Genomic DNA, 26,670 nt, shown 5'->3' with positions numbered 1-26,670 from the left:
GTCGTCATTTGATCCCAGCCTTACAGCCCCACCCTCAGCTCCACCTCTCTTCCCTTTTGTGGAATTGTCTGGGCTTGACGGAACCTGTGACACGGTCAAAATGGCGGTGGTGGCCACCTCCCATTTAGCCTCAAAAATGTGTTATTGGAGTCTATGGAAATGAATTGTCCAGTATATATGACGATGTTCAGCACGGTGCTGCTATCCATTTAAAGATTAACTCTTGCAGTTAGCATTAAAGATGGCGTGGGTGAAAATGCCGCATGTGAAATAGTTGTACTCACTAGCTCCTAAAAGCAGACACATATCTCGACTTTGGACTCCTGTCCTGCAGCAAATTAGCTAATATTTGAGGGGTGAAAAAAGTTTTAGAGTCCAGCAAGGGCGTCAGTTTGTTTTCAGAATTGCTGGGGACAATAACCATACACTTGAGCGGGGTTTAAAAATTGCTGGGGACAATAAAGTTGGCTAGCACAGGGGTCGGCGGCTCTGGAGCCGCATGCGGCTCTTCCATCCATCTGATGCGGCTCTCTGTGCTTGTAAAATAATGAATGGATATTTAAATAAAATGCTTAATATTTTACTGCATTAATTTTACATCTGTATGCCAATTCTAAATGGAAAGATTGTCTGCATAAACCTGAACAGGTCCAACCCGGTCTTACTGTGAGACCGGGTTGACGCGTCACGCTTGTGCGTAATCATATGCGCTTCCTGAGCTGGAGGATGTCAGATTCTGGGATTCTCCTCAGACGGCTCCTGGATGCATCGCCACATTGGAGACAGGAACAAGCACTATTCAGCCAAAGTTTCATAATCAGGTGTGGCAGTGTGTGTCCTGTCACAGTGTCCCGATAGATCATGCGCCCTGGCTACTTGGCCAAGGGGTTGTCCCTTTGGATGACTGGTTAGAGCGTATGACTCTCACCCGGGAGTCTGGGGATCGAATCCCGCCCGGGTCCTCGTTTCTCCACCTTGCCACATATTGACGGATAAACTGAAGGATGTTGGTTGTTTTGAAAGAATTACCCCGAAGCACACTGATGCGCATGGATGAGCTGACTTTTTAATCGTTAACGCACATCGCAGAGGTAACTTGATTCCCATCAGAACATCAGAGCTTTATACTGGACACTGTGTTCAGCGCGGCTCGGAGCGCCCACGGTGGACAGTGGGCTGAAGATCTGAGGGGTTCGCAGCGCAGCGCAGAACCACGGTGCATGCGATAAGATTTCCTCCCACTGAAGCGGTCTGGAAACCCGGTCTCTCTGAGGGATGTGTCACTTGGAAAAATGTTCTTTTTATGAAATTATGAAACTTTGGCTGAACAGCGCTTGTTCCCATCTCTAATATGGAGACGCATGACGCGTAGAGACATTTGATCACGCACAAAGTTTATGTGGAGCAGAAGCGGTCGGGCCACGGCAGGTGAAATGTTCCTAGCCTACATGAAGTGAAACTGTTTAATTGTAACATTAATATGTTTCTGGACACGCTGGTCTGGTTGGTTAGACCAGTGTTTGAAGTGGAAAACACACACACACACACACACACACACACACACACACACACACGGGTTACGTGTTTAATTGATGATCAGGCTGCTGTAAAATGTCATCTCCATCCACATCCAGACAGAATTATCCTCTATTCTTTCTCTAGTTGCTCTGCTCTTGTCTGGGCTGACGTAGCTGACGGTGCGCGCGGCGCGCCTAACTAGCGGCTGATGCACATTTTACGCATTTGGAGAGGTGGGCTGGATGCTTTGTTTTACTGGAAGATGGTCCACTTAACGCACGGGTGTAGACTACATATTAATGACAAATGAATGAAAATTAAATTGTGAGTTTTTACTTCATATTTTATAAATAAAAATGACGGGGGAACACATTTATGACGTCTTTTTAAACTAAATGTCCATAGCGCGACCTGCCTGCTTCACTTAAGTCACTGCTTATTAAGGTCCGTCCAGAATTACTGTGGCCCAAACCTCTGCAAATTGTTGTTCTTCGCTTTATCAAACTCAGACTTTGTACAGCTAATGTCAAGATGTAAAATTATGAATTCAGTCAAGCACTTCCGTCCCTCCCTCTCCTGCTCTCCTGGAAACCCGACATCGGCTGTCAGAAGCGGGAGGTGAAGAAGGAGATGAGGCAAACAGAGTGAGTGTGACAGAGAGAAACCAGACTGGTGTGGAGGTGAGCAAAACAGCTGGAAAAGTGTGGGTGTTGAATCCCCCACGGGTGCGACGCCCATGCGAGGGTGGGCCCCGCCCTGGGCCCCGCCCACAACGCTGCGGCCACTGTGGCTCCCAGTGTTTTCATTACTGTGGGAAACGGGTAATAATGGCTCTTTGATGGGAACAGGTTGCCGACCCCTGGTATAAGATCTGAGCTGGTAAAACAAAAATCCTCATCAGCAGGCTTTTTTTAAAGTGGGGGGGGGGAAACAGCTGCCAAGCACAAATTTTGCCGGGGACATGTCCCCGGCGTCCCCGGTTAAAATGACGCCTATGGAGTCCAGAGTTGAAATACAAGGTGAAGCATTTGTTTGGTTAAGACCTACATGAGATTTACATTATTTTTTTTAGATGTATTCTTCTTTCTCCCATTTTTTCCTTTTCGGTATGTTTTCTAACTCCAGCTGGTCTGCTACTGCTCCACATCCCCAGCTGTTCTCCCGAGCAGATCCTAAGTGTTAGTGTGGCTCGTGTGTGTGCGTGTGTGTGCGTGTGTGTGTGTGTGACAGAAACAAAAGAACCGAGTTATGAGATAAACCAGGAGGATATGAGTAATAAAGCAGCACGATGGTGAGGAACGCCAGGCATGAGCCGAGCCGTCCCCTGTCATTCCAGATGCAGAGGAAACACATACTGACAGATTTCTGAAATACCTGCCATCTTCATGCATTGTCTCATGCACGCTGTCACTTCTCAGCTCCTTCTGAGGAGGAGATCCAGAGAAGAGCGTCTGATCTGAGCCACTGTGTGATAAAAGAGAGTGGTGAGGAGTCTGTTGAAAGTTTCGCCCAGCCCTACTTTAGGAGAAACAGAATGAGGCTCTTTATTCCACTCGTCTATCGCCTTCAGACCTCCACGCTACCGGGCATGGAGGAACGAGACAAATAAATAAACCTCAAAACTGCATCTCCTACAAATTTCTCTGCAGTTACGCCAGCTTTTGAACTCCAGCCAAGGGACAATTAACTTTCCCCCCCTCCTTTTTCCCCTGCTGTGTCCTCTGACACAGCAAGCTGTGGGCAGACATTCTCTGGGGCTCTGAAAGACCGATTTGTCACTTTCGACAGCGGCGCACTGTACCACTGAGCCAATTAAGCTCAAGGTGCAATTCGATACAGCTTTTGTATACACTGTGGATAAGAGCATAAAGGCGAGAGACAGGGGAGGGGGCATGCACGTCTGCATTTGTGTGTGAATGATTGAGAGCGTGGTAGTGAATGGTTTGTGAAAAAGACAAAGTGGGGGAACACTGTTGCTGCTGGGCTTCGCTGCAATAATAATGTGAGTGGAAATAAAGCTTCAGTTAGAAAAAAAAAGGCAAGAGAGTCTTTCTTTCTAGTTTAAACAGTTTGACATGAGCTGTACCACAGAGGGGCCTTGTTCTGCAGGATTTCCAAACAACCCAACTGGGTCTGGACACTATGCAAACTTAGACCCTCCAGTCTCCTGCGCCAGGCTGCGTGAGACTAATAATATCCTGGTATAATTAGTGGTGAACACCTGTGCCTGTGTTTGCAAAGTAAAGTACAGACAAGATGAAAATGTAGACAGCAGTTATCTGATTTCGTCTTCTTCCTTCTTTTTATGAGACGAGCGTCGACAGAGACAGTTATTTTAAAGAGATGGATAACTGCTAGGTATAAAGCTAAAGTCAGGACTGGGACAAATATGGAGCATTTGGCTCCGAGCCGAAAACAGCCCTCCTCCTGTGCATCCATTCCAACCTTCCATTTTAAGACTAAAGGACACCACCTTGCTAAGGCAACCCTAGTTTTATCTCAGCCTTAAGAGCTCAGGTTGCAAAAAGGTCATCGTCCAACCAGACTCCTCTCTCAAAAAAGAAAAAAGGACTCGCGTGTAACTTTAAACTTCAACTTTACTCATATTTTTAATACATTTGCAGTGGTCTCTGGTAGGAATGAACGCCTTGTGAGTCGTACTCTGTCTGCTCTGCAACGTTGGTGTTTTATCTTCACAAATAACACAAGCCTGGAGGAGTTCCGCTGCGGTGGAGCTGCTAATGCTAACATTAGCACCAACATCAGCCTTCCCCGCCGAGTCAAGATAGGTGAGTGACGTGAGTCCAGGAATGTTAAGTAACAGTGTGATGTAGATCTGTCAGACTTTTCTAGTTTTAGAGTTTCACCGTTTATTTTCTATCAGAAAGGACCCAGCAGGAGATAGGTGTAGGAGACTATTTTCATGTCCAGCCTGCATGAAAAACTCAGACTGACCTATTATGATCAGAACTAATATTTAAAAATGATTTTTCAGTTAAGCTGACCCTCCTAGCTTAACTTGTAAATGAACTTTTTCCAGGAACCAGAGTCTTGGGCCATTCCTGTCCGTTTCCACAGAAGGAAGCAGAATAGCAGGGCAGATTTTTACCCCAGAAAACAGTCCTGGGAGGGAAGCACCTCCTCCAGGATGGTACATGAGCACTCGTCACTTTCCTTACATTTTTTAAATGACTTTTTTCCTCATTTTAACCAAATTTTTGATTTATTTTTTAAAATATTTTGTATATTTAGAATTTTTTGATCTTGTGAAGCATCTTGTGATTTTTAACTTGAGAGGTGCTTCATAAAAGTTCCTTTTCTTTCTTGTCGCGTCGGTGTAGTACCGTATTTTCCGGACTATAAGCCGCTACTTTTTTCCCACGCTTTGAACCATGCGGCTTATAATGAGGTGCGGCTTTACTTTATTTCCCTTTTAAGGTTATTCCATAATTTAACACCATTTACAGATATTTTCCACTCCTTAACTTTAGTTCTAAATCTAGGTTTTGTAAACATCAGTTTCTTTCAGCATGTAATTACTAGTTCTCTTTTCAAATATCCCCTGAATGTTTGTTGGCAGAGTACCCAAATTGGCCCTAATACATGGTTTGTAAGATTTTCCAGTCTTTTAAATCATGAAATTTCAGTAATTTATATTTAATAAACAATGGGCTCGATGGATCTCTACAGCCACTATAAATGATGATTCTCAGAGCTCTTTTCTGTAAAATAAATAAGGGTTGTGTATAGTTTTTGTATGTTGCTCCTCAGATTTCTACACAATAAGTCAAGTATGGAACAATCAGTGAATTGTACAACGCCAACAAACCAGAATTAGTCAGTAAAAACTTGACTCTGTGTAATACTCCTAAGGATTTGGCAATTTTACCTTTTATGTAACTAATGCGGGATTTCCATGTCAAGTCTTCATCAATAAGAACTCCAAGAAATTTAGTTTTTTTTACTCTTTGAATTTCAATCTCATCTATTTCCAATGGCACATCACTGTTCTTTTTTATCATTAAACAGTATAAAATTTGTTTTATGAAGATTCAGTGTCAATCTATTTATATCAAACCAGTTATTAATTTTAATCAGTTCATCATTTATCACTTTAGCCACCTCCTCAATATTTGCTCCTGAGTAAAACAGTGATGTATCATCTGCAAATAGAATGGTACCGAGTGTCTTAGATACATTTACCAAGTCGTTAATAAACAAAATGAACAGTTTTGGTCCGAGGACCGACCCTTGTGGCACTCCACAATTAATTTCACATAATTTTGATTTATGGTCCTTTATCTGAACAAACTGTTTCCTTTTTTTTTAAATAAGTTTTAGCCCATTGATGAGCCACACCTCTTATTCCATACTGACTTAATTTTTGAAGTAACCTTGAGTGATCAATGACGTCAAAAGCTTTTTTCAAATCAATGAAACCACTAACAAAGTCATTTTTATTGTCAATTGCTGTTGATATTTTTTCCGTTAATTCCATTATTGCCATTGCTGTGGAATGTTTAGTTCTAAACCCATATCGCTTAAAATATTATTAGTAGTATTTTCCTTCACCTGCAGGGGGCGCTTTAGCAGAAAGTGAAACAGGTGGAAGTCAAAAGTGGAAATCGAAGAAAGTGCTCATTTTAATTTAGCACATGCAAGCAGCCGGCACGACGAAGGTTTTTTTTTTAAATTCATACCCCCTCATCATGGTAACTACACGTATGAGTTCATATGATGCCACATTTAGATTGAAGGCCATCGATCTGGCAGTAAAGGAGGGAAATGGCGCTGCCGCGCGTCAGCTTGGCATGAATGAATCCATGGTTCGGCGCTGGAGACGGCAGCGGGAAGATCTCATTCAAGCCAGCTTCACCCGGGGATGATGACAGCAACACGGACAGCGACACTGACATCGCCACAGAAAAGGTATGTGACGAAGCTCTTCTGAGGCTGTTCAGCTCCGACACTGAAGAAGAGGACTTTAATGGCTTTAGTGCGCAGGAGGAAGATGAGAGCGAAGGACTTCTTCTGGTAGGCAAGTGTGTTTTATTTACTAACCAGGCATGTTTTGTGTGCAGTTTTTATTTCTAATCATCCAGGGCTTATTAATGCTGTGTCAGCGCTGTTCTTTTCTTCTAAACATGCAGATTACCGGTAATAACGTGTCAGTGCCATTTTTATTTTATAACCATCCAGAAATATGAATGCTATCAGCGCTAACCCGTATTTAAAATTCGTTTTGTTGAATTAAAACAACAATGAAAAACCTCCGTGTAGCGTCTCTCTGTCCAATTATCTGATGCTATGGCCGTACATGGGCTGTGCGCCGGAGACCTGCATGTGGCTGCTGCACCGCGGCTTGTGTATGAGTGCGGCGTGTGTGTAGAAAACCTTTTTTTTTGTTGGTGCGGTTTATATTTAGGTGCGCTCTATAGTCCGGAAATTACGGTATCTCCAGCATGGAGGAAAGTGTGAAATACAGGGAGGTACATGTGTAGAATCAGAACACCTGGACCACCTCAGTAAATAGTAATTTATGCATAAATATATATTTTTTTATTGCTTTTATCCAAAGTGACTTACAGTTCACCTAAAGCATCTGCAACTGTCTTGCTGCAAAGCAGCAGTCCTACCAATTGCTCTACCATACAGGCAAAATATATATTAGCAAATTGCTTTTAATTGAAATAAAAAAGTCAAATTTTTGTACCTTGCAAGGACTTTTTGCTTCATTACTTTATCCCTCATCTTAACAGGTTTGAACACCCCTGGTCTGAATAGGTATGGGTCGTTGAGTGGAAATGATCCTGAAGGCACTTTGAGCTACAGAATTCAACCCCGGAGGGTACATGTGTCCAGTCTGCACCCTAGGGGGCAAGAATTTCCTTCTATACTCTTATTTTCCATGAAAGGCCCAGCACTGAATAAGGAAGGCCAGGTATCCCAATGCAAGTCAACATCCATGCGTTGAAAATCAACTTTGGTGCTTTCTTTGGTGACCATTCCTCTGCAGAACAGACCAGCACATCCACACACTGAGTTTTTAAGGGAGAGGAGCGGATGTTTGGATCACCCTGACAGGTCAAACAGAGGCTGGAGAGCAAGTCTCACGAGTACATGTGTGGTGATTCTGTCTGTCTGAGAGAGCGAAGGAGGACAGAGGAGGGAGGGAAGGGGTCTGGACGTTTGTTTTCAGTGTCGCCGGTTGCTCGAGGCTTGCTGTTTACAGTCTGCAGTCATCCCAAAAACCAATATCTCAGAGGAGAGGAGCCATGTGACAGAACTGGTAGGAAAACATGTTTCTTAAACATCAATTTTCAGAGCAGAGGCACGTCAGTAGCCAGTAGACACATTGCTACAAGCCCTCTGGAGAGCTTCACGGTGCAGTGCAGTTTATTCAGCACATGTGTGCACTGTACAAAGTCCTTTTCTTTTTTGGTCAGATACGTATGTGGAATGTGCAGTCTCCAAACACAGGTGCTTCTCATGAAACGGCAAGGAGATGGTTTAGATTGCTGCTACATTGGCAGACGATGTGAGCACATAACACACCTAAGCTGGTCAAATTTGATTTAAGCTCTCAAGATTCAACAGCTTATATTATGGTTTCTGGGGGAGAGCAAATATTTTATCACTTTGTCTCATCTCTGCGGGGCAAATGTTCAGATGGATTTTTAAACTCAGCACATTTAAAAAAAAGCGGGAGTTTGCCAGGAGCCACCCTCACACAGCTGCAAGGAGGAACATGACAGGAGCTGCAGAATTCTCCGGGCTTAACGGATATAATGAGTGAATTGTCCCAAGATACTAGTGAGTAAGTCACAGAGGGGGGAGGGATGGGACAGTATGCCTTCACACCCACAGGCCGACCAGAGAATGTTGAGCCAAGACAAACGGGACTCCCGCAGGAGGTCCTGCCCCTGGCCTTTGCAACAGCACTGCTCCTCCATAACACTCACTGTTATTCTAATCCGAGGGACCCTCCCATCTGAGGGCAGGAAAGTAAGACTGGAGACGTCACGCCTGAGCGAGCTGTGGTTATGAAGAGATGATAGAGCTGGGATGTTTTCAAATAGGAGAAAACTGGAGTGAGAACACAAATACAAGCGTACGAAAACAAACTCTAAAACTGTCTTTAACGTGTGAGTTACGGCACGAGTGACAAAACCCACCAGAAACAGTCTACATAGAAGCTTCTGGAACAAACATAAGTAGAAACTAAACAATCCTTTCATAAAATGTTCTCTACCTGACAGTCAAAGGCTGGCTATAACGTTTTTGCCTGTCTCTGTGTGCAAGCATAAATCGCTGGACACTTTTCACGCTCTGATAATTACCATTCATGGACACACCCATCTTGACTTGCAACGCTGTAGGCTGCTGTTGATTTAGCAGCCAGGAGAGAGTAGAGCACGTCTCGGCTAGTAGAAGCTAACTGTTAGCATTGGCAGTTCCACAAAATGACAGAACTCCTCCAGGCGTGTGTTATTTGTAGAAATAAAACGTCAAACGGAGTCTGTGGTAGAGCTTGTTGCTGTTAGCCAATCAGAGGCGAGATGTCCAAATATCGGGAAATGAGACTCCAAATCCTGCCATGCTGTGCTCCCCACTCCCATCACTAACCCCCCTCCCCCCAGGGCTCGACTCACAAGGCAACACTCCAAATGTGAATAAAAACTGTTTATTGTCACCGTGTGGTGCCATAAATCGTTTGCTTTAACAAGCCGCTGGAAAATGTCCTTTTGTGTGATGTCACGATATGGAAAATTAGCATAGAACCTCCCCTCACCTGTCAATGCTTAAAAAGGCAAGCCCCTCCCCCCCAGACATCCTAGCTCCTCACCTCACTGAGTACGTTTACATGCAGCCAATATCCGGGTTATGATCGGGTTAAGGTCGGGATTCGGGTTTCTGAGTTGATCAGAATAACCCGTTTACAAGCATAAATAGAAAGAGTTACCTCTGACTTGCGTAACCCGATTTAAATGCGGACGTTGGGGTAGCGTCAGGACGTGCGGACTACGTCCAGACGCAATATGCGTCATTTCCGGTTCTTCTTGTTCCGGTATCCGTGAAAACAACAACATGTTTCCCAGTTCGGAAGAGATAGCGACCGCGTTTGTTTGCGCTTTAGTTTCCTCGTCACTCCAAAAGTGTGGTGCTGTGCCGCGACTCGCCATGTTGCTCCCAACTTGTTGTTTACTTCCGGTGTTCTGGCGCGTACAAGACGTCTCGCTACTCAAAAGACCAAGATTCCTTGCGAACAGAGCATGTGCAGAACACACGCTTTGATGGGGATATCCCGGTATGCGTTTACACGACCAAACATTCGGGTTAGAAAAGGGTTACCCCAGGTGTAGTAACCGGGTTTTTAAAAACCCGGTTATGAGCATATCCGGGTTTTTGGCGGTGTTTACATGGACCTGCGGAACCGGGTTATTGTGAATATTCGGCTTTTAAAAGGGTTACTGGCTGCATGTAAACGCACTGACTGCGGCCAGTCGGGGTTGAGTGGGTGGGGCCAGCAGCAACTCATTTGCATTAAAGTGGCAGAGCTCTGAAACGGCTCATTCTGGAAGGTACCGACAACATCAATAAGAGCTGCCGAATCACTTTATGTGAGAGGGATTTAGTGCAGGAAACCTCATGAACACGTTTTATCTGGATTATAGAATACCTTGTTTGTCTAAAGAGGTGAAATACATTCCCTTTTTAAAGGTGGTCACTTTATTCAACTGGCCTTACAAAACACAAACACATCTGTAACTCAGTCATGAGATAAACACCAGGTCCACGTCTACAACTCACTGACTGTTAGAGTGAATCCAAAACAAGACGGCCATCTAAGCCAATCGAGTTTATAGATATTATAGATATGTTAGCTGCAGCAGTAGTTGTCACCCCTCCATAAAACATACTCCAAGTGAGACACTATTTATTTTCAAGACTGAACCATAACTCCATGAAAATCTCATTTTAAAAGCCTAGCTTTAAAGAGCAGCGGGTGATTTTCATTTCTTCAAGGAACGCGAGGCCTTTACTTCATTTGTGCAGTTGTTGAAGGGCGGTGGTGTCTCTGAGGGGATGAGCAGCGGCGGTGCACTCAATGACCTCTGCCTGCACTGTCCAAATTACATTTATTTCCATTTATTTTTAGTCTCCACTTCCAGTCAAGAACGAACACGACCATAAATGAGAAAAAGTCTGAAACAACGTGAAAATCTGAGCACATACATTTTGAGTGCAGATTCCTGACAGAAGCAGAGCTGCTACGGTGGAAAAAGTGTGCGTGGGTGAGAGAAGTAAAAAGCATAACAAATCATCCGTACAAAGAGTTGATTCTGTGCTGCGGGGGAAAGGAACTCGCTCAGGGTGGGGAGCTCTGCGGTGCACAGAGAAGGTCTGTGAGTCAGCTCAGAGGTCAGGGCTCGATCCAAGGTCAGAGGTCAGCAGGGCGCGCCGTTTAGGTGTCGGAATACGATGGACAATGACGGTTCTTATCAGCACTAGAGACATTCTCTGGATACTATCTTTATCTTCTACAGAGGAGAGGCCTGACACACGTGTTTCCATTCTCCTCCTGGCTGCTGCAGTCGGTCCGGTCAAGGCGACGTGGCTGGCGGATCGAGGGACGTTGGCTGTATGAGCGTCCCTGCCAACAATCACGCAAAATCCTCCTAACATTCCTGCAAACAGCAGACTCAGAGCGAAGGCATGTGTGACAATTTGCTGGGTCTGAGTGCTCACACAGAGACGTCCTGGTGTGCGGTTTCACTATCTGTCTGAGCCCTTTGTAGTGGTTAGCTTGTGGTTTCCTCCAGCAGCTCGGAGCCTACCGACAACAGCTCCGGCAACGTTCCCGGCATCCTCCAGTTACCCTCAAGAATGGGCTGGAAAACCTGAGAGGCAGCACGCCAGATGCAGGGAAGAAAAAACAACTGAACAGAGGGATAATTTAAGATGCAGGTGAGGGTTAACACGTGAAATGCATACCACCCAAACGTTTGACATTCCCAGAAAATGGCTTCTGTGTGTTGCTGTGGCGGCGAGCAGCGGAGCAGCGGGCCTTGAGAATGGTCCCGCTGTGTGCTGAGTGTTTGTGGACTGTGGCGGAGCTGATGGACACGACCCAGGAATGGGCCTGGAATCAATTTACTGCGTCCAAAAAGCGCCTGAGAATGCAAATAAAGCTCTTGAGCAAACAAACGTTCTTCCAAGAGGCGCACTCACAAACACGGAGAAAATGTTCGGGTTTCTCAGAACCACTAAAACGCTGCCGGGCCTCTCGGATCCACCATGAGAACCCGGGCAGGCTCTGTCTCGCTGGTGTCCACACAAATTAAAACCAGGGCCCTTCTTCCTGCCTCCGGGCTAATCTGAAGGGTTTTATCCCTGGATTGATTTCGGAACGCTCCAAAGTGGGAAACCATTAAGGGTCCAATAAGAAGATAATTTCAGTCTCTTCTTTCTCTCATTTCCCATCACACACACACACACACACACACACACACACACACACACACACACGCGCGCGCACGCCTGTTTACACAGATGGTGGTGAGCGGGACTGGCTGGAGCTTGTTTATAGGCTCCATGAAGGATGAATGTGGAGAACTTCGGGTCAGAACATTTCCAGAGTGTCACTTATCATCACAAACATCACCAAAACTCTACAAACTTTATAATTCAACCCATTTCTCACTAGAAACAGTAACGACGGATTATTAAACGTTCCTAGAACACAAACAGATCTGAGTCGGCTAAAGGATGATCAGCCTGACGGCCAAGAATGAAAGCAGCAATCATTTTGTCCAAGTCGCCTTTTGGAAGATTTCCTGAACACCATCTGCTCTTTTATCTGCAGCTCTTCTGTTTCCCGGACAAAAATACATATTTCTGCTGATTAGCATGAAACTTTTTTCCAACTTTAACCATTTCCTGTTGGCGACTTTAGACCTTGATGTTCTTATTTTTACTTCATTCATGTGACTCGTCTCAAAAACCTCCACCAGCCAGATAAGTTAGTTATGTTTGGGTCAAAAATAGAATAATCAGAGTCAGCCGCTGCTTCTGAATCCACAAAACGGCCGAATTACATGTTTGCAGGGAATCATTTGCAGTTAAACAATTTTTACAAAGGGTATGAATTCCCCCTGAGCTCATGTAGGAATGTGTGTTTTAGACATTTTTAAATTAGCTAACCATCAGGGCCAAATGTGATTCATATAACACTGATTTTAAAATACTTTCAATGGTTTTTAAGTGTCTTAACGGTCTTGGGCCTTCTTATCTTCCAGAACTGCTTTTACCGTACGAACCCACGCTAACGATAAACGGAGAAGGAAGTGACGCGCCGCCATCAGCGTCAGCCTGAAGAAGCCGGCAGCCGTCGGCGAAACTGTAGCGTCAATAACAGGTAAACAAAACCGTTTCTGTGTTTTAAAAAAGAACGACAACATGGAATTAGAAATAACGCACAGCAAGAACACACCTAAGACGAACCCACGCGGTCTCTGCGCTCCTCTGGCAGCCGTCTCCTTGTCGTCCCTAAAGTCAGGCCACATATTCACGGCGAGGCGTCCTTCCAGTACTACGGTCCTCGTCTCTGGAACGAGCTGCCAGGGGACCTCAGGAGCGTGTGTGTGTGTGTGTGTGTGTGTGTGCTGGAGGATGTGTTGTGAAGGGGTTCTTATAATTCTGGGTATGGGAGGGAATGTGGGTATGTGGGGCCTTTTTAATTTGTTGAGCACTTTGAGTTGCATGTATTGTAGGATTAAGTGCTGTATAAATAAATGAAGTTTGAGTTTGATTTCACAATACAGCACGTCCCTTAGTTAAAGCTCTCACTCACTCCTGTCACCATAAATCTGCAGTGGTCTCTGGTAGGAATGTGAGTCGATTTCTGTGTTTCAGGAAGTAGAAGTTAGTCGGAGGAGCAGAGGACAACAGGATTTAGAGTCTTTCTCATTAGTATTCATGATATTCAGACATCTAACCTCTGATTGGTTAACTCGTTCACTGCCAGTGACGACTAAAGTCGTCATTTGCATTTTTTTTACTGTTTGAGCATCGGAACGATCCCCCGCGCTGAGAGAACAAACATCTCAGCCCTGAAGCCGATCTTCATCCGCGTACGTCACAGATCACATGATCAGGAAGCAACACATCCATGTGTTTGGAGATCGTTTTGGGCCGTTCCTGTAAAAAAAGTGAGGCGCGAACCGGAAAAGTGTCTGCCGATCACAATTCAACAACGGATTATGAAAGAACGGATAACGCTCGAAACACACGGCTTCTTCCTGATGTAAGAGGTGAGTCTCTTCTTTGTTTTGTTTGTTTTGGCATCGACATCATCCTAGCGCGCAACGTTCTGTGACTCTTAAAAAAACAGTAAAAACGGTGAGAAACGCTGGCAGCGAATGAGTTAACAGCAGCGCAGCTCTTTCACTGCCTCAGTTTGCTCTGCAACGCTGATGTTTTATCTCCACAAATAACACATGCTTGGAGGAGTTCTGCTGTGTGGTGGAGTTGCTAATGCTAGCGATTAGCTTCTACGTGCTCTGCTCTCTCCTGGATGCAAAAACCAACAACGGCCTTCCCTGTCACGAGCCAAGATGGGTGAGTCCATGAATGTTTCCTTTCACTGTGACCAAGAACTTTGTGGCTGTTTCTAGTCCGAGCATTCCCCGTCAAAATTAATTCAACAACTAATTCAGGAAATAGGTGTAGAAGACTATTTTTGAGTTCTGCATGCATGTGAAACTCAGCGCGACCGATCGTTTTTGAAAAAGAACAAGTATTAAATGTTTCTCAGTGGACCTGCCTTTAACATTTAGACGGTTGATTAATTGTGCGCTCTTTTAAAAGTCGTAGCTTTTAAAATAACGTACTTTAGACTGTTTCCACAATTTTACACATCTATCAGTGTGTTCTGACACAGATATGTAGCACAGGTTTGAGTTCAGATTAGCATTAATCCAGCACATACGCTACAGTGTGTGCTGCGGCTCTGGCGGCTGCTGGATTAATGGAACATCTTGATCTCCTGCACCTTCTGAATTCAGAGTTTTATTCAATTCCACCAGAAAACAGATTTGGGATGACAACTTGTAACTGAACAGTGTTGGGAGTAATGTGGTACAAAAGTAATTAATTACTGTAATGCATTGCTTTTTGCTGTAATGTGGTAATGTAAGGCATTACAGGGAAAGAAAATGGTAATATTTACTCGGTACAATTGTCAGTAACGCGGTAATTACAATGCATTTTTAAACCCAGAATCAAGATGTGTTCCTTAAAAATCCAAATTGCGGGAAACCCGAAGAAAGATCCAGTATCTGCATATATTACTTCATTTATGGACTCAGCTTTGCGGGCAGAGAGGACGCCGCGGTAACGGCTCAGCTGCGTCCTGCACGAGGCCGCTGTAACATTCACAAAATCGCTCCACTAAAACAAAATAATTCACTTGCGATCGTTCATATCGGCGCATGCTCTCTGGTATTTTGTGCTTTCCTGACGTGCTTTGCCTCAGCTGAGTTAATAATCTGTACCCCGGTGATTTCAACTCATTACTGCTGGAGCGCCGCGCTTGAAGATCCCTTTGGCTGATCGTTAGAAAGTAGGAAATCTAGGAAACAGTTTTTTCTGGAAGACGGAGAAAACATGCAGCAGGAAGGTTAGAGAGAGAAAGGGCCGGAAATTATTCACATAAAACCAAGAAAAAAAAAAAGAAAAAAGTAGGTAGATTTATCCCCAATACACATTTTTACCAGTGAAAAGAAATAATATATACGCATTTAATATTTATACATGTGATAGAATCAGATCACCCCAGAAGTCAGTCCCACATCCAGGGCCGTATCAAGGCAATTGGGGACCAAGGCAAATATAGGCTTGGAGCCCCCACCACCTCACTCCCTGCTCAGTTAATATAAGATGGCAGATTGTTGTTGCTTTTATTTAATAAACAATCATTTTAAAGCACTGTTATTATATCTGACTGTTTTTAACAGCAACCCTAGCTCAGACACCACATCACCTTCCACATGTATGTCATGAGCTCACTGAGCGTCACATGACCAGATTCATATTGAAGTTGTTTTGGTGAAAGTAACTTAAAGTAATTCAAAAGTAGTGTAATCCTTACATTTTAAAATCAGTAATATTGTAATGTAATGAATTACTTTAAAATGAGGGTAACAAGTAATAAATAATGCATTACAGTTTTGAAGTAACTTGCCCAACACTGTAACTGAAGCTGTTACAGGAGATCGTTATATCTTTCTATTGAGATACTAAATAAGAGTAAGAGGTCTGTTATTTTTCTGCAGGATTTCAGCATGTCAGCTTGTCACATGACTGTGATGGACAACGCTCCAGATCTTATCTGACGCCCACCTTGAGGACACTCAGGGCCACCCTGCCTTCTGAGCTCTACCTGTTGGTCACATGTCGGGCCGTCTCTCCTGCAGCCGCTCCGTGAAGCTGAAACATTGTGGATCCCTCAAGTGCCGCTGACATCAACAGTGTCTGGATTATAACTGCTTTGATGGAGGAGGCATGTGGCGAACACTACCATGTGGGCCTGGCGCCGAGTGACTCACCTATCAGGTGCAGGGGGTCAGAGGTGACAGCTGCACTTAATTAACATACCAGGTTCTCATACTGGAAGCGTGTTCGGCTGTTAACTGGACCCACATACGGGGTAAAGAATGTTTAGGTTTCCCAGTGTATCAACCTTTGGAGTTATCAAGGGTGTTTTTGTCTCCTTCTCATCCATTCCTGCATTCTTTCATCACCTTCCCCTTTTCCTCTGCGTCTTTGTTCCAGCTCAAAAATTTTAGGAGCGGGTCTGAAAGGTGAGCTCAGCTCAGCCGCTCACCGTGAGCTGCATGTTTCACATTACGGGAATATCTCGACCCTGCGTTCCGTTCACCTCTGGAGATGATAAAGCTGCTCAGTGGCTCCTGAAAGCAGCTTTCCTTCAGGGTGCTAACAGTGACCCGAGTGCAGGAGCAGAACAACGGGTCCATTCACTTTGGAGAACTGAGGGATGCTGAATCGAGCTAAAGAGAGAGCTGAGAAGCATCACACTCCAACTCTGATGCAGCATGTCCCAACTAAAGGAGAAATATTACGGTATCACATCCACGTCCAAAGTACCTGAGCTGCTGTTTTCATCTGGGTTGAGATGTTCATGAAAAATGTCTCCTCCCATTAACCAGAGGTGCCTCTAGAAAGTCTCCACAAGGAAATCCAGACAAGGGTCCCTGGTAATCCTGAACTACGGAAGAGGATTAGGGCTACTGAAAGAACACAAAAAGAAAAGAAAAAAATTTCTGACTTTTTTTCACAGAAGTCAAAAAGTCAGAATTCTGAGGAAAGTGTCAGTAATCGGATTTTAAAGTGGGAATTCTGACTTTAAACTCAGTCAGAATTATTTTACTTGTTTGTTTCTTTTAAGCTCAGTTGCACTCAGAACATTATGAGACTATGTGAGTAAAGTCACAATTCTGAGATTAAAGTCAGAATGTTCAGAAAAAAATCAGAAATCTAAGATTAAAGTCAGAAATCTGAGAAAAAAGGCAGAAATCTGAGATTAAAGTATGCGTTACGATATCAAAGTCAGAATCCTGCGAAAGGCCAGAATTATGAGATTAAAGTCGGAATTCTAAAAAGGAGGCAGAAATCTCAGAATTATGAGATTAAAGTCAGAAATCTGAGAAAAAAGGCAGAAATCTGAGATTAAAGTATGCGTTACGATATCAAAGTCAGAATCCTGCGAAAGGTCAGAATTATGAGACTAAAGTCGGAATTCTAAAAAAGAGGCAAAAATCTCAGAATTATGAGATTAAAGTCAGAAATCTGAGATTAAAGTCAGAATTCCGAGATTAAAGTCTAAATTCTTTTTCTTGTTTGCATCTTTTAAGCAGCTCAATTTCAGTCAGAATATTATGAGACTATGAGATTAAAGTCAGAATTCTGAGATTAAAGTCAGAATTCTGAGATTAAAGTCTGAATTCCGAGATTAAAGTCTGAATTATTTTTCTTGTTTGTATCTTTTAAGCGGCTCAATTTCAGTCAGAATATTATGAGACTATGAGATTAAAGTCAGAATTCCGAGATTAAAGTCTAAATTCTTTTTCTTGTTTGTATCTTTTAAGCAGCTCAATTTCAGTCAGAATATTATGAGACTATGAGATTAAAGTCAGAATTCTGAGATTAAAGTCAGAATTCTGAGATTAAAGTCTGAATTCCGAGATTAAAGTCTGAATTATTTTTCTTGTTTGTATCTTTTAAGCGGCTCAATTTCAGTCAGAACATTATGAGACTATGAGATTAAAGTCAGAATTCTGGAATTAAAGTCAGAAATATAAGATTAAAGTCAGAATTATTAAATTTATTTCAGAATTCTAAGATTAAAGATGGAAATCTGAAATTAAAATCAGAATTTTTAGAAAAAAATCAGATATCTAAGATTAAAGTCAGAATTCTGATAAAGGAGGCAGAAATTTTATATTAAATCAGATTTCTGAGATTAAAGTCAGAAATATGAGATTAAAGTCAAAATTCTGAGACTGAAGTCAGAAATCTGAGATCAAGGTTGGAATTGTTAGATTTAAATCAGAATTATAATATTTAAATCAGAAATTGGAGATTAAAATCAGAATTAGAAAAAAATCTGAAATACGAGATTAAAGTAAAAAATCTTAGAAAAAGGCAGAAATCTGAGATTAGCAATAATGAGATTACACTCATAATTCTTAGAATTAAGTCATAAATCTGAGATTATAGTTGAAATTTTGGGATTAAAGTCAGAATTATAAAATTTAAGTCAGAATTTTAGGATTAAAGTTAGAATATTGGGATTAAAGTCAGAATTATGAGATCAAAGTCAGATTTCTGAGAAAAGGCTGAATTAAAGTCAGAATTCTTAGACTGAAATTATAAATCTGAGACTGAAGTCAGATTTTCGATAAAAGAGGCAGAAATCTGAGATCAAAGATGGATTTCTGATTTTAAAGTCAGGATTCTTATTTAAAATTTTAGTGGCTCAATTTCAGTCAGGAAGTTATGAGATTATGAGATTAAAGTCAAAATTCTGAGATTAAAGTCAGAAATCTGAGATTAAGGTCAGAATTGTGAGATTTAAATCTGAATTTTAATGTTCAAGTCAGAAGTCTGATTAAAATAAGAATTTTTGGAAAGAAAAATCAGAAATCTAAGACTAGATCCATAAATCTGAGAAAAAAGCAGAAATCTGACATGAAAATCAGAAAATTTGATATCAAAGTCAGAATTCTAAGAAAAAGGCCAGAAATCAAAGCTTAAAGTCAGAATTCTGATGAAAACAGCATAAATCTGAGATTAAAATCTGAAATCTGACTTTAAAAACAGAATTCTGAGATTAAAGTCAGAATTCTGGAAAAAAGAGGCAGAAATCTGAAGTAAGTAATTCTGAAAAAGTGCATGCTTGTGTGATTAAAGTCATAATTCTTGGATAAAAGTCATAATTCTGATTTAGTATCAGATTTTGGAAAAAAGGCAGAAATCTGAGATTCAAGTAAGAATTATTAAATCAAAGTCAGAATTCTGAGAATAGGCAGGATTATGAGATTAAAGTCGGAAATCTTAGATTAAATTCATAAATCTGAGATTAGTCAAAAATCTGAGATTAAAATCAGAATTTTTAGTTTTATAAAAATTGCAAATCTGAAAAAAGACAGAAATCTGAGATTACATCAGAATTCTGATAAAAGGGCCTAATTGTGTGATTAAAGTCATCATTCTTAGATTAAAGTCATAATCCTGAGATTAAAGTCAGAACTCTTTTTCTTTAGTGGCTTAATTTCAGTCACAATATTATGAGATTATGATCAGAATTATGATAAAAGAAGCAGAAATCAAATTTTAAAGTCGGAATTCTGAGATTAAAGTCAGAAATCTGAGGAACAAAGGCAGAATTCTGAAGTTTAAGTAAGAATTATGAGATTAAAGTCATGATAGTTTGGTGTTGTTGTTTTCAGTGGCCCATGTCCTCTTCCACACACCACCAGCTGAAGCTGTAACTAATAATTTATATGAATCTGTGGGGGGAATAGCCCGTTTGGATTAAACATTAGCTCATCTTTAATCACTCGCTGGTGTGTTTGTGAAGCAGCAGTTTTGGGTCTGAAGTGTCGGTGGGAGGGGAGTGTGAGGGCATAAAGGGAGGCTTTGAGAGGAAATCTGCCAGCAGGATTTTTTTTTCTTGTGAGGATGGTGGAACGTTCTTTTGTTCTCCACAGAGGGCGTACAGTTGGAGAGCAGGTGTGCATGAAAGCACAGAAACACAGGTGAGCCCTTATCGTGAGTGAAAGACAAGTCATGTGGAATCCAAGATGAACGGATTTACAGAGAAAAGCTGCGTGTGTTCCTCCACACGCAGCAGGTATCTGGTAAGAGACACAAGTTTAGCATTAGCTTCAATAGCCTCAGGTGGTAGATGTTAGCTAATGAGTCAGCTGGGTGATTATATCAGCCTGCTAGAAACGATGTGGGTATTTAAAGAGCAGCAAGCCGTTTAATCATCTGACCATCGCCAGTTTCTTATCAAGGCTGTTTTTAACTTCGTCACGTGGATGCAGATGTAAATGATCACCGTTTTCATCCTATGTGGACTGTTTAACCCCATTTTGTTATGTAATAAATTGTATGAGTGTGTGACACGTCAGCTGGGCCAGCGGCACCAGCCCGCTGCCTGGCTGCAGAAGGGGTGGGGGGCGGGAATCGTCCTGGAATAGCTCTGCTGGCCTGGAATGCTGAGGGGAATGTTTTACAGTGGGATTTGATTGGTCTGTGTGTGTGTGTGTGTGTGTGTGTGTTGGTGAGTGGTATAAGTTATCAGAAGGTGATGGAATCTGCTTCCAGATCAGCCGAGGGGAGATCCATCCTCTGTGTGGTCAGCAGGTTGACAGCCGGTCTGTGCCGGGGTCTCGGCCATGTGTCTGTTCTGTCTGCACCTTGTTGTTGTGGCTGCCACCGCCCCCCGCCCCCCGCCTGTGTGTGAGTGACGCGTCATCGATCGGCTCCCGGCTTTGTGAAATCAAATCTGGCTCGTCCATCTCAGAGGAGAGGCGCACAGACAGGCAGCCCATTAGGCCCCATGCTCTGCAGGCTGACCTTTGACCCGCAGCCCCCTGTTTGACCAAAAGGAGCTGAACGGCCATGCCAGGTCAGCGTTTTGCTCAGCCATCAGCAGGAACTCCTCAAGGTCTACACACGCAGGCACATGCGGGTAAAAGTGCCTGCAGAGTCATGAGGCCCAAAGCACAAACGGCTAATTCATGATCCTCCGAACAGATCAGATAAAGCTCTAAAGTGGACCTTTCAGCAGCTCGTGAGTCAGAGTGTAACAGCAGTGTGAACCGAGGGCATCAGACTCTCACGGCCCAGCCTGCTGGAAGGATTGGCCCTTCAGGAATCCTGTGTGAACCCCGAGTTCCTCCTCTTCCTCAAACCTCAGCAAACCCAAACCTCTGCCACATCTCCGGCTGAAGGACTACTCCCAATGCCTTGTTTGCTCAGCTGTGCTGGCTTAATCGAACCCATGTTCCTGCTTTGTTTTCTCCTTTTTCCTGCAACAGTCTGAAGCTTTTGTTTTTCTTTTCTATGTTTGGCTTTTGTTGTGCTCCTCTGTCTTTATGGGATTGACGCCTGCAACGTCAAGAGGTCAGGAAGATGGCTACCTGTGGAAGTCTCACATTCCCCCGCAGCAGCGTAGTGTCACAGAGGTGTTAACATGTACAGCAGTCATGTAAACACGTCTTTGCTGAGCCCGCTGCCTGGGTTCGGTCTCTGAATCTCTGCAGGAGACGCTAAATGCATTCACACAGGTATTTGAAATAATCATTCTGGTCATTTGGGAATGTTTTCCTCTGCAGAAGTTGGTGAATCACTTCCTGCTTGGAAAAACAGTTTATGTCTTGCTTAGATTGATGAGCTAACAGCTAGTTCAAGCATGTGTTTCTGCTGACCTTAAAACATCTTATCTAGTCCCAGTTAATCTCATTTCACAGATATTTAACTACTCCGCTATTTAAAATGAATTCTATGGAGAATAAATATCCCCACCAGCAAAATGTAGCACTTCCTGTCCATCCAAGTGGGTCAGAAATTCTATGTACTAACCGCCTAATCTTCACTAGGGTCACAGGCGAGAGGCGGGACAGGATGGGACACCCTGGACAGATCTCCAGTCCATCAGGGACACACAGAGATAAATGACCAGTATCTCACTCACACCTAGGCACAATGTAGTGCCTCCAAATAACCTGACTTGTATGCTTTTGGTCTGTGTGGAGGAAACTGGAGAAAACCCACGCATGGATGGGGAGAACCTGGAAATTCCTGGCAGAAAGGTTGCAGCTGGGATTCAAACATACAGTGCTTACTGCACCACCAGGCAGCCCTTTCTTGAAATGTCCCCCAAAATAAGCAGATGAGACAAAACCATGGACTGTATACATAATGGACAAACCCTCCGCGCCGTCACTCGTATGTTTCTGAAGAGCTGAATTAAAGCTCAGTGGGCGGTTCCCAACACCGCCATCTGCGAGTGATTAAAGCCATCTAGAGCAGAGGGCGGGGCAGATGACCGACACCCATCAAACTCTGACATGATGTAGCTACGAGCTAACTGAGCTAACCAAAGCTAACAGATTGGCATGCACTTTTAGCCAGAACACTGCAATCGAGTGACGCTGCTACCCTCTACTACATTTAACGTGAGGTCGAGGCTGAGACCTTCATTGGAGTACATGAGGGGGGCGGGCTTGCGCTAGCACTAGCGCTAGCACTAGCACTGATAGCTCAGTTTCAAGCTTTAATTACATCTAAATGGATGCAGGGCTACCAACTCTCACGCATTTGACTCTTTTCACACGCTCTCACACCACACCTCCAATATCTCACGCTGATTAATCAGTGCCGGCAGCTACTTTGGGGGCAAATTTCGATTTTAAAAGTAAGTCAACTAATTTAAAATGTATTTTTTAGATCCAAAGAAGTTATCTATGGTTGTTAGTTGCTTAGTAGTTGCAGCTTCGGTGGCTAGCGGGTAGTAACTCGCTTATATATTTAATTTAATAAACATATATACAATTTAAAAAGTAACAAGCGCTTTATGTATTTATATTGAAGCTTATCTGTATAAAATATTACGTTATCTCCCGTGCTACGTGACGTTACGTGACCGCCGTGGAAGGCGCGGTCACGCGATGCAGGTCTGTTTCATTTAACCATTTTCTTTGACCAAGGAAGGACCGTGTCCTCGCAAGCAAGGCGCCTTGACACTGAGAAACACCCTAAAATGTTTTTTGAACCCGGCTGTAAACATGTTTAGTTCTGCTGTGAAGTTGGCTTCACTTTTGGCAGGCGGAGTCTGCCTCTTGGGCAAAACTGACGACTGTTTAGGTTTATAAAGGAACATTTACACAAATCAATGTAAAAGGATCAAGCTTATCAATGTCCTTTGATGTCTTGATCAAAACACTTTTCTTTTGGCCTCAGACTAGCTGTTAGCTCATCAGTCCTCTCCTTTAAGGCAGGAACCAGGTGTGTCTCACCTGCAAAGATGCGTAGGCGTTTGCGCCTCGGCGGCGGCCCCAGCCCCGACACCCCAGCACACTCGTCCTCATCATCACAGTCCCCGCTTGTAAATCCCTCTTCGGCCTCGTCGCTCCACCCGTTAGCTCCGCCTCCTCTTGACCTGGCTCGCCAACGCTTCTCCGACACCGTTACCGTGTTCAGCAGCTGCAGAGGGAAAACCAAGGCAGGATTAAAGAAAGTGACGTTAAAACACACACGGTGAGCAGAAGGTGTCTTCACCGAATATCAAAGCGGTGAAAATGATCCAGAGGAGTCTTTGGGCCTCGGCATGTTCCGTGTGATTACAGGAGTATGAGGGGAATTCCAGACACAAACTCTGCAAATTCTAAAAGTGTCGCTATTTACCAAACTTATAATCACTGAGAAGGAACAACGTTTTGGTAGTTTTGCCAGCCTTGTGTATTTTAGTAGAAACGTGATTCATTCAAAGGCCTGTGGCTTTCGGTCCGTGTAATTTACCGGTAGAAAAAGAAACCCAGTGGGTGAGCAGACTGGTGAAACTGTTTTTACTGGCAAAACGTATTGTCTTGAGTGTTTTTCTCAGGGCCGAAACACAACATCACACACAGCTCAAGAGAAAATCTGGAGCTCAGGGTCTAAAATAAAAAAATGGAAATGAAGTGTTTTCTTTTTATAAATGTTTCTGTTTAGTTTGTCCAACGTGTGAAAGACCCAGATGCTACAAACACACATCATGTCAAGCTGTAACACAAAACTAATGCACATTTGTACTGTTATTATGGGATAGACAACCAGTTTCATATCCAGTTCAGCTTTAGATGTGAAAACATTCTGCAGATTACAGAAGCTCAGAATGACTTGATCAACATTCCAGGTTTATTTAGTAAGAGCTGTGGTGAACTAAACACAACATAAATAATATTGTGTCACAAAGCTGTGAAGCAATTTCATAAAGGCCCATTCACACTAATGATGCTACGCTCCGCACGACCTAGTGACCTTACGTTGGTCCGCCTACTCTGCTGCACACTTCCTGTTCAATCACATTATGAGATGAGAATGAAATATTACCCCTAAAGAATAAACTGTCATTAGGATTTTATGGGGTGGACTCCCAAACCTCAGACTGACCAAATTTGTTTTTTAAGAAAGAAAAGAAAGATGACAGCCAGGCATAAATTAGCCTCAAAACCAGTAAGCACTGGTTATGTTGAAATGAAATACAAAGTCATAGGTCCTCATATGCTGCATTTTTCTTGAGACTGCTTTTATTTTGAAGGGTACGCTACACAGGTATGATGGTGTCACCCCAAGATAAGTTGGCGCATGCTAAGCTTTATGAAGAGTTTTTTTAACAAGTCATGGTGATCTAGATAGTCTAGATCTATTATTGAGGGTTATAGAGAAAACAGACATGTACAGTTTGGCTCCTGCCATCAGAGGGTTAATTAAGTATGTAGCCCCCAAGCTAACACGGCTCCATCAGATGTGGCAGCTAGCATGCTAATGTTCATATGAGACCAGTGTGACTAGTCTTGTTTTTAAGTTTTAATGACCAAACCACACCCATGTCTCAGGCATCATGAAAATTGGGCCATTAAAGCTGCAATGGCAAATCTGCAAGCTAACTTTTGAACACCAACACGGTCACAGGACTCTGACCCCTCCAGTCAGCTATCATCCCATGGCCACGTCCGTTGGAACCCGTGTTGCCACAGTAAATGACAGAGCGCCAAACATCAGTCACCATTTTCTAGGTCGAAACATCTTGGGGTGTTTCTCAATGCCAAGGAACCTTGCCTTGATGTCTTGGCCCCGCCCCGGTTGCCTAGGAGATACGTCATCGGGAGCCGCCAAGACGTGTTCCAATGTTCATGTTCTACCGAGGCGTGTGTTCTCCGTTTGTTAGCCATTTAGCTAGCCGAGCAAGGATACACGGGAGGTGTCTTGTAGCCTAGCCTTGGTCAAAAACTACCCACAACACACTGCGGTATTTTCAAAAGGATGGCGGATCAGAAGCCAGCAGCTACTTCGGGGGCAAATTTCAAGTTTAAAAGTAAGTCAACTAATTTAAAATGTTTTTTTTAATCCAAAGAAGTTATCTATGGTTGGTTAGTTGCTTAGTAGTTGCAGCTTCGGTGGCTAGCGGGTAGTAACTCGCTTATATTTTTTATTTAATAAACATGTACACAATTTAAAACGCAAAAGGCTTGTTATATCTTTATATTGAAACTAATACGTATAAAATATAACGTTATCTACCGTGTCACGTGACGTTATGTGACTGCCGTGGAAGCCGCGGTCACGCGATGCAAGTCTGTTTCATTTAACCGTTTTCTTTGACCAAGGAAGACATTGTCTTGCAATGCCAGGCACCTTGACATTGAGAAACACCCCTTATGTTGTCCGTGGCTTTAAACGGTGTTCCCCTTTGGGGACTCTAGTTTGTCCTAAAGTTGAAGTGGTAGCAGCCGGCTGTTTCTCCTTCACTGATATTATTGAGCGGAGAACCCCTCACATCAGTGGTGTTCTGTTTGTAATGAATGGAGAACCCAGGGAAGTGCTGCGGTTCGATGAGACAGACAAGCGAATGGTCCAATTGTTGGTTTTGGTCCAAAAAGTGTTATTGGCTGAGGTTTTTAGACAAATGCGAGAGAACCACCACGTTATTTTTTTATTTTTATCTCTACAGAATAGTTATTGCTATGTTGGAATGTTGTTGGGACATGACGACGTTTTTTAAGTTAGCTTGTTTTGCAGATTTGTAGCATTAAAGCAAGAGATTATTAGAAGTTTAAAAAAATGCAAAGAAAAAAAGGGAAATATATCCTGAGTGTAACCATCCACGTGTGAGCTTGGACTGAACCTACACATCTGTGCTCTGTCCATCTTTTTGGCCCTAAAACACACGATGGAGAGCCAAGCCAAAGGAACAGATGTGCTGAATTCCAGCCGCCCGGCCTGCGAGCGTTGTTTCATCGAAACCACACTGCCTCCTGCTTGTTTAGTTTTTATTTATTTCCTTCCCATCTGCATACGTCAGCATGCATTTTTGGTTGTTGTTGGGTTTTTTGTGGTCGTCTATGGGAGAAAATTGAGTTCATATGGGCCTTGTCTCAGGTCAGCTGCCTGGGCTCAGACAGCTTGTTTGTGATGGTGAGATGGGAAGTGGAGGTAGAAAAACCCAGAGCTGATCACAGAATGACATCAGTCTGAAGATAAACAACCCCGCTCCCTCTGCTTGTGTACACAAGCTAGCCCATTTGGGTTTTGTGAGTGACATAAACTCTAAAGTTTCAAGTGGAAACACACATTAGGTTGTTCCTAGCAACACAGCCCAACAAACCTTCTTTCATTTCCCAAAACTGAGGCCATAGATGGACAATGACCACAACTTTTCTGAAGGCCTGGTCACTTCAGACCAAACACGAACTCACAGGCAGATTCATAGAAATATTTCCACTTCTGTTTGAGTCGACGCAGCAAAGCTCCACCTGCTGAAAGAGCTGAATTCTCTGTGGTGTCACATAAAAATCC

The 26,670-nt window shown here is 43.2% G+C and overlaps 1 protein-coding gene and 1 long non-coding RNA gene across 5 annotated transcripts in view; one reads left to right on the top strand and one right to left on the bottom strand.

The window, feature by feature from the left end:
- The window catches only part of gpc3 (glypican 3), a 262,295-nt gene that overhangs the window by 10,718 nt on the left and 224,907 nt on the right, over positions 1-26,670 (bottom strand). For 2 of the 3 annotated variants that reach the window (XM_070550394.1, XM_015950414.3), the window contains exon 7: positions 23,130-23,316. In XM_070550394.1, coding sequence (XP_070406495.1) covers positions 23,130-23,316 — 187 coding nt within the window. Of the gene's footprint in view, positions 1-2,892; positions 2,983-23,129; positions 23,317-26,670 lie in introns of all 3 variants that reach the window. The other variant, XM_054738126.2, reaches the window with a different exon arrangement.
- On the top strand, positions 2,586-23,792 carry LOC129161076 (uncharacterized). 2 transcript variants are annotated; one of them, XR_011520452.1, is made up of 3 exons: positions 2,586-11,487; positions 12,819-12,937; positions 15,855-23,792. It is a non-coding gene; the product is annotated as an uncharacterized lncRNA (long non-coding RNA). The 2 variants fall into 2 exon arrangements; XR_008561415.2 differs by having other exon boundaries at positions 12,819-23,792.

Source organism: Nothobranchius furzeri, chromosome 1 (genome assembly GCF_043380555.1).
Source record: "Nothobranchius furzeri strain GRZ-AD chromosome 1, NfurGRZ-RIMD1, whole genome shotgun sequence".
In the NCBI taxonomy this organism is placed as follows: domain Eukaryota; kingdom Metazoa; phylum Chordata; class Actinopteri; order Cyprinodontiformes; family Nothobranchiidae; genus Nothobranchius; species Nothobranchius furzeri.
The sequence above is the reverse complement of the archived record's forward strand: the minus strand, read 5'-3'. Positions and strand labels throughout refer to the sequence as shown.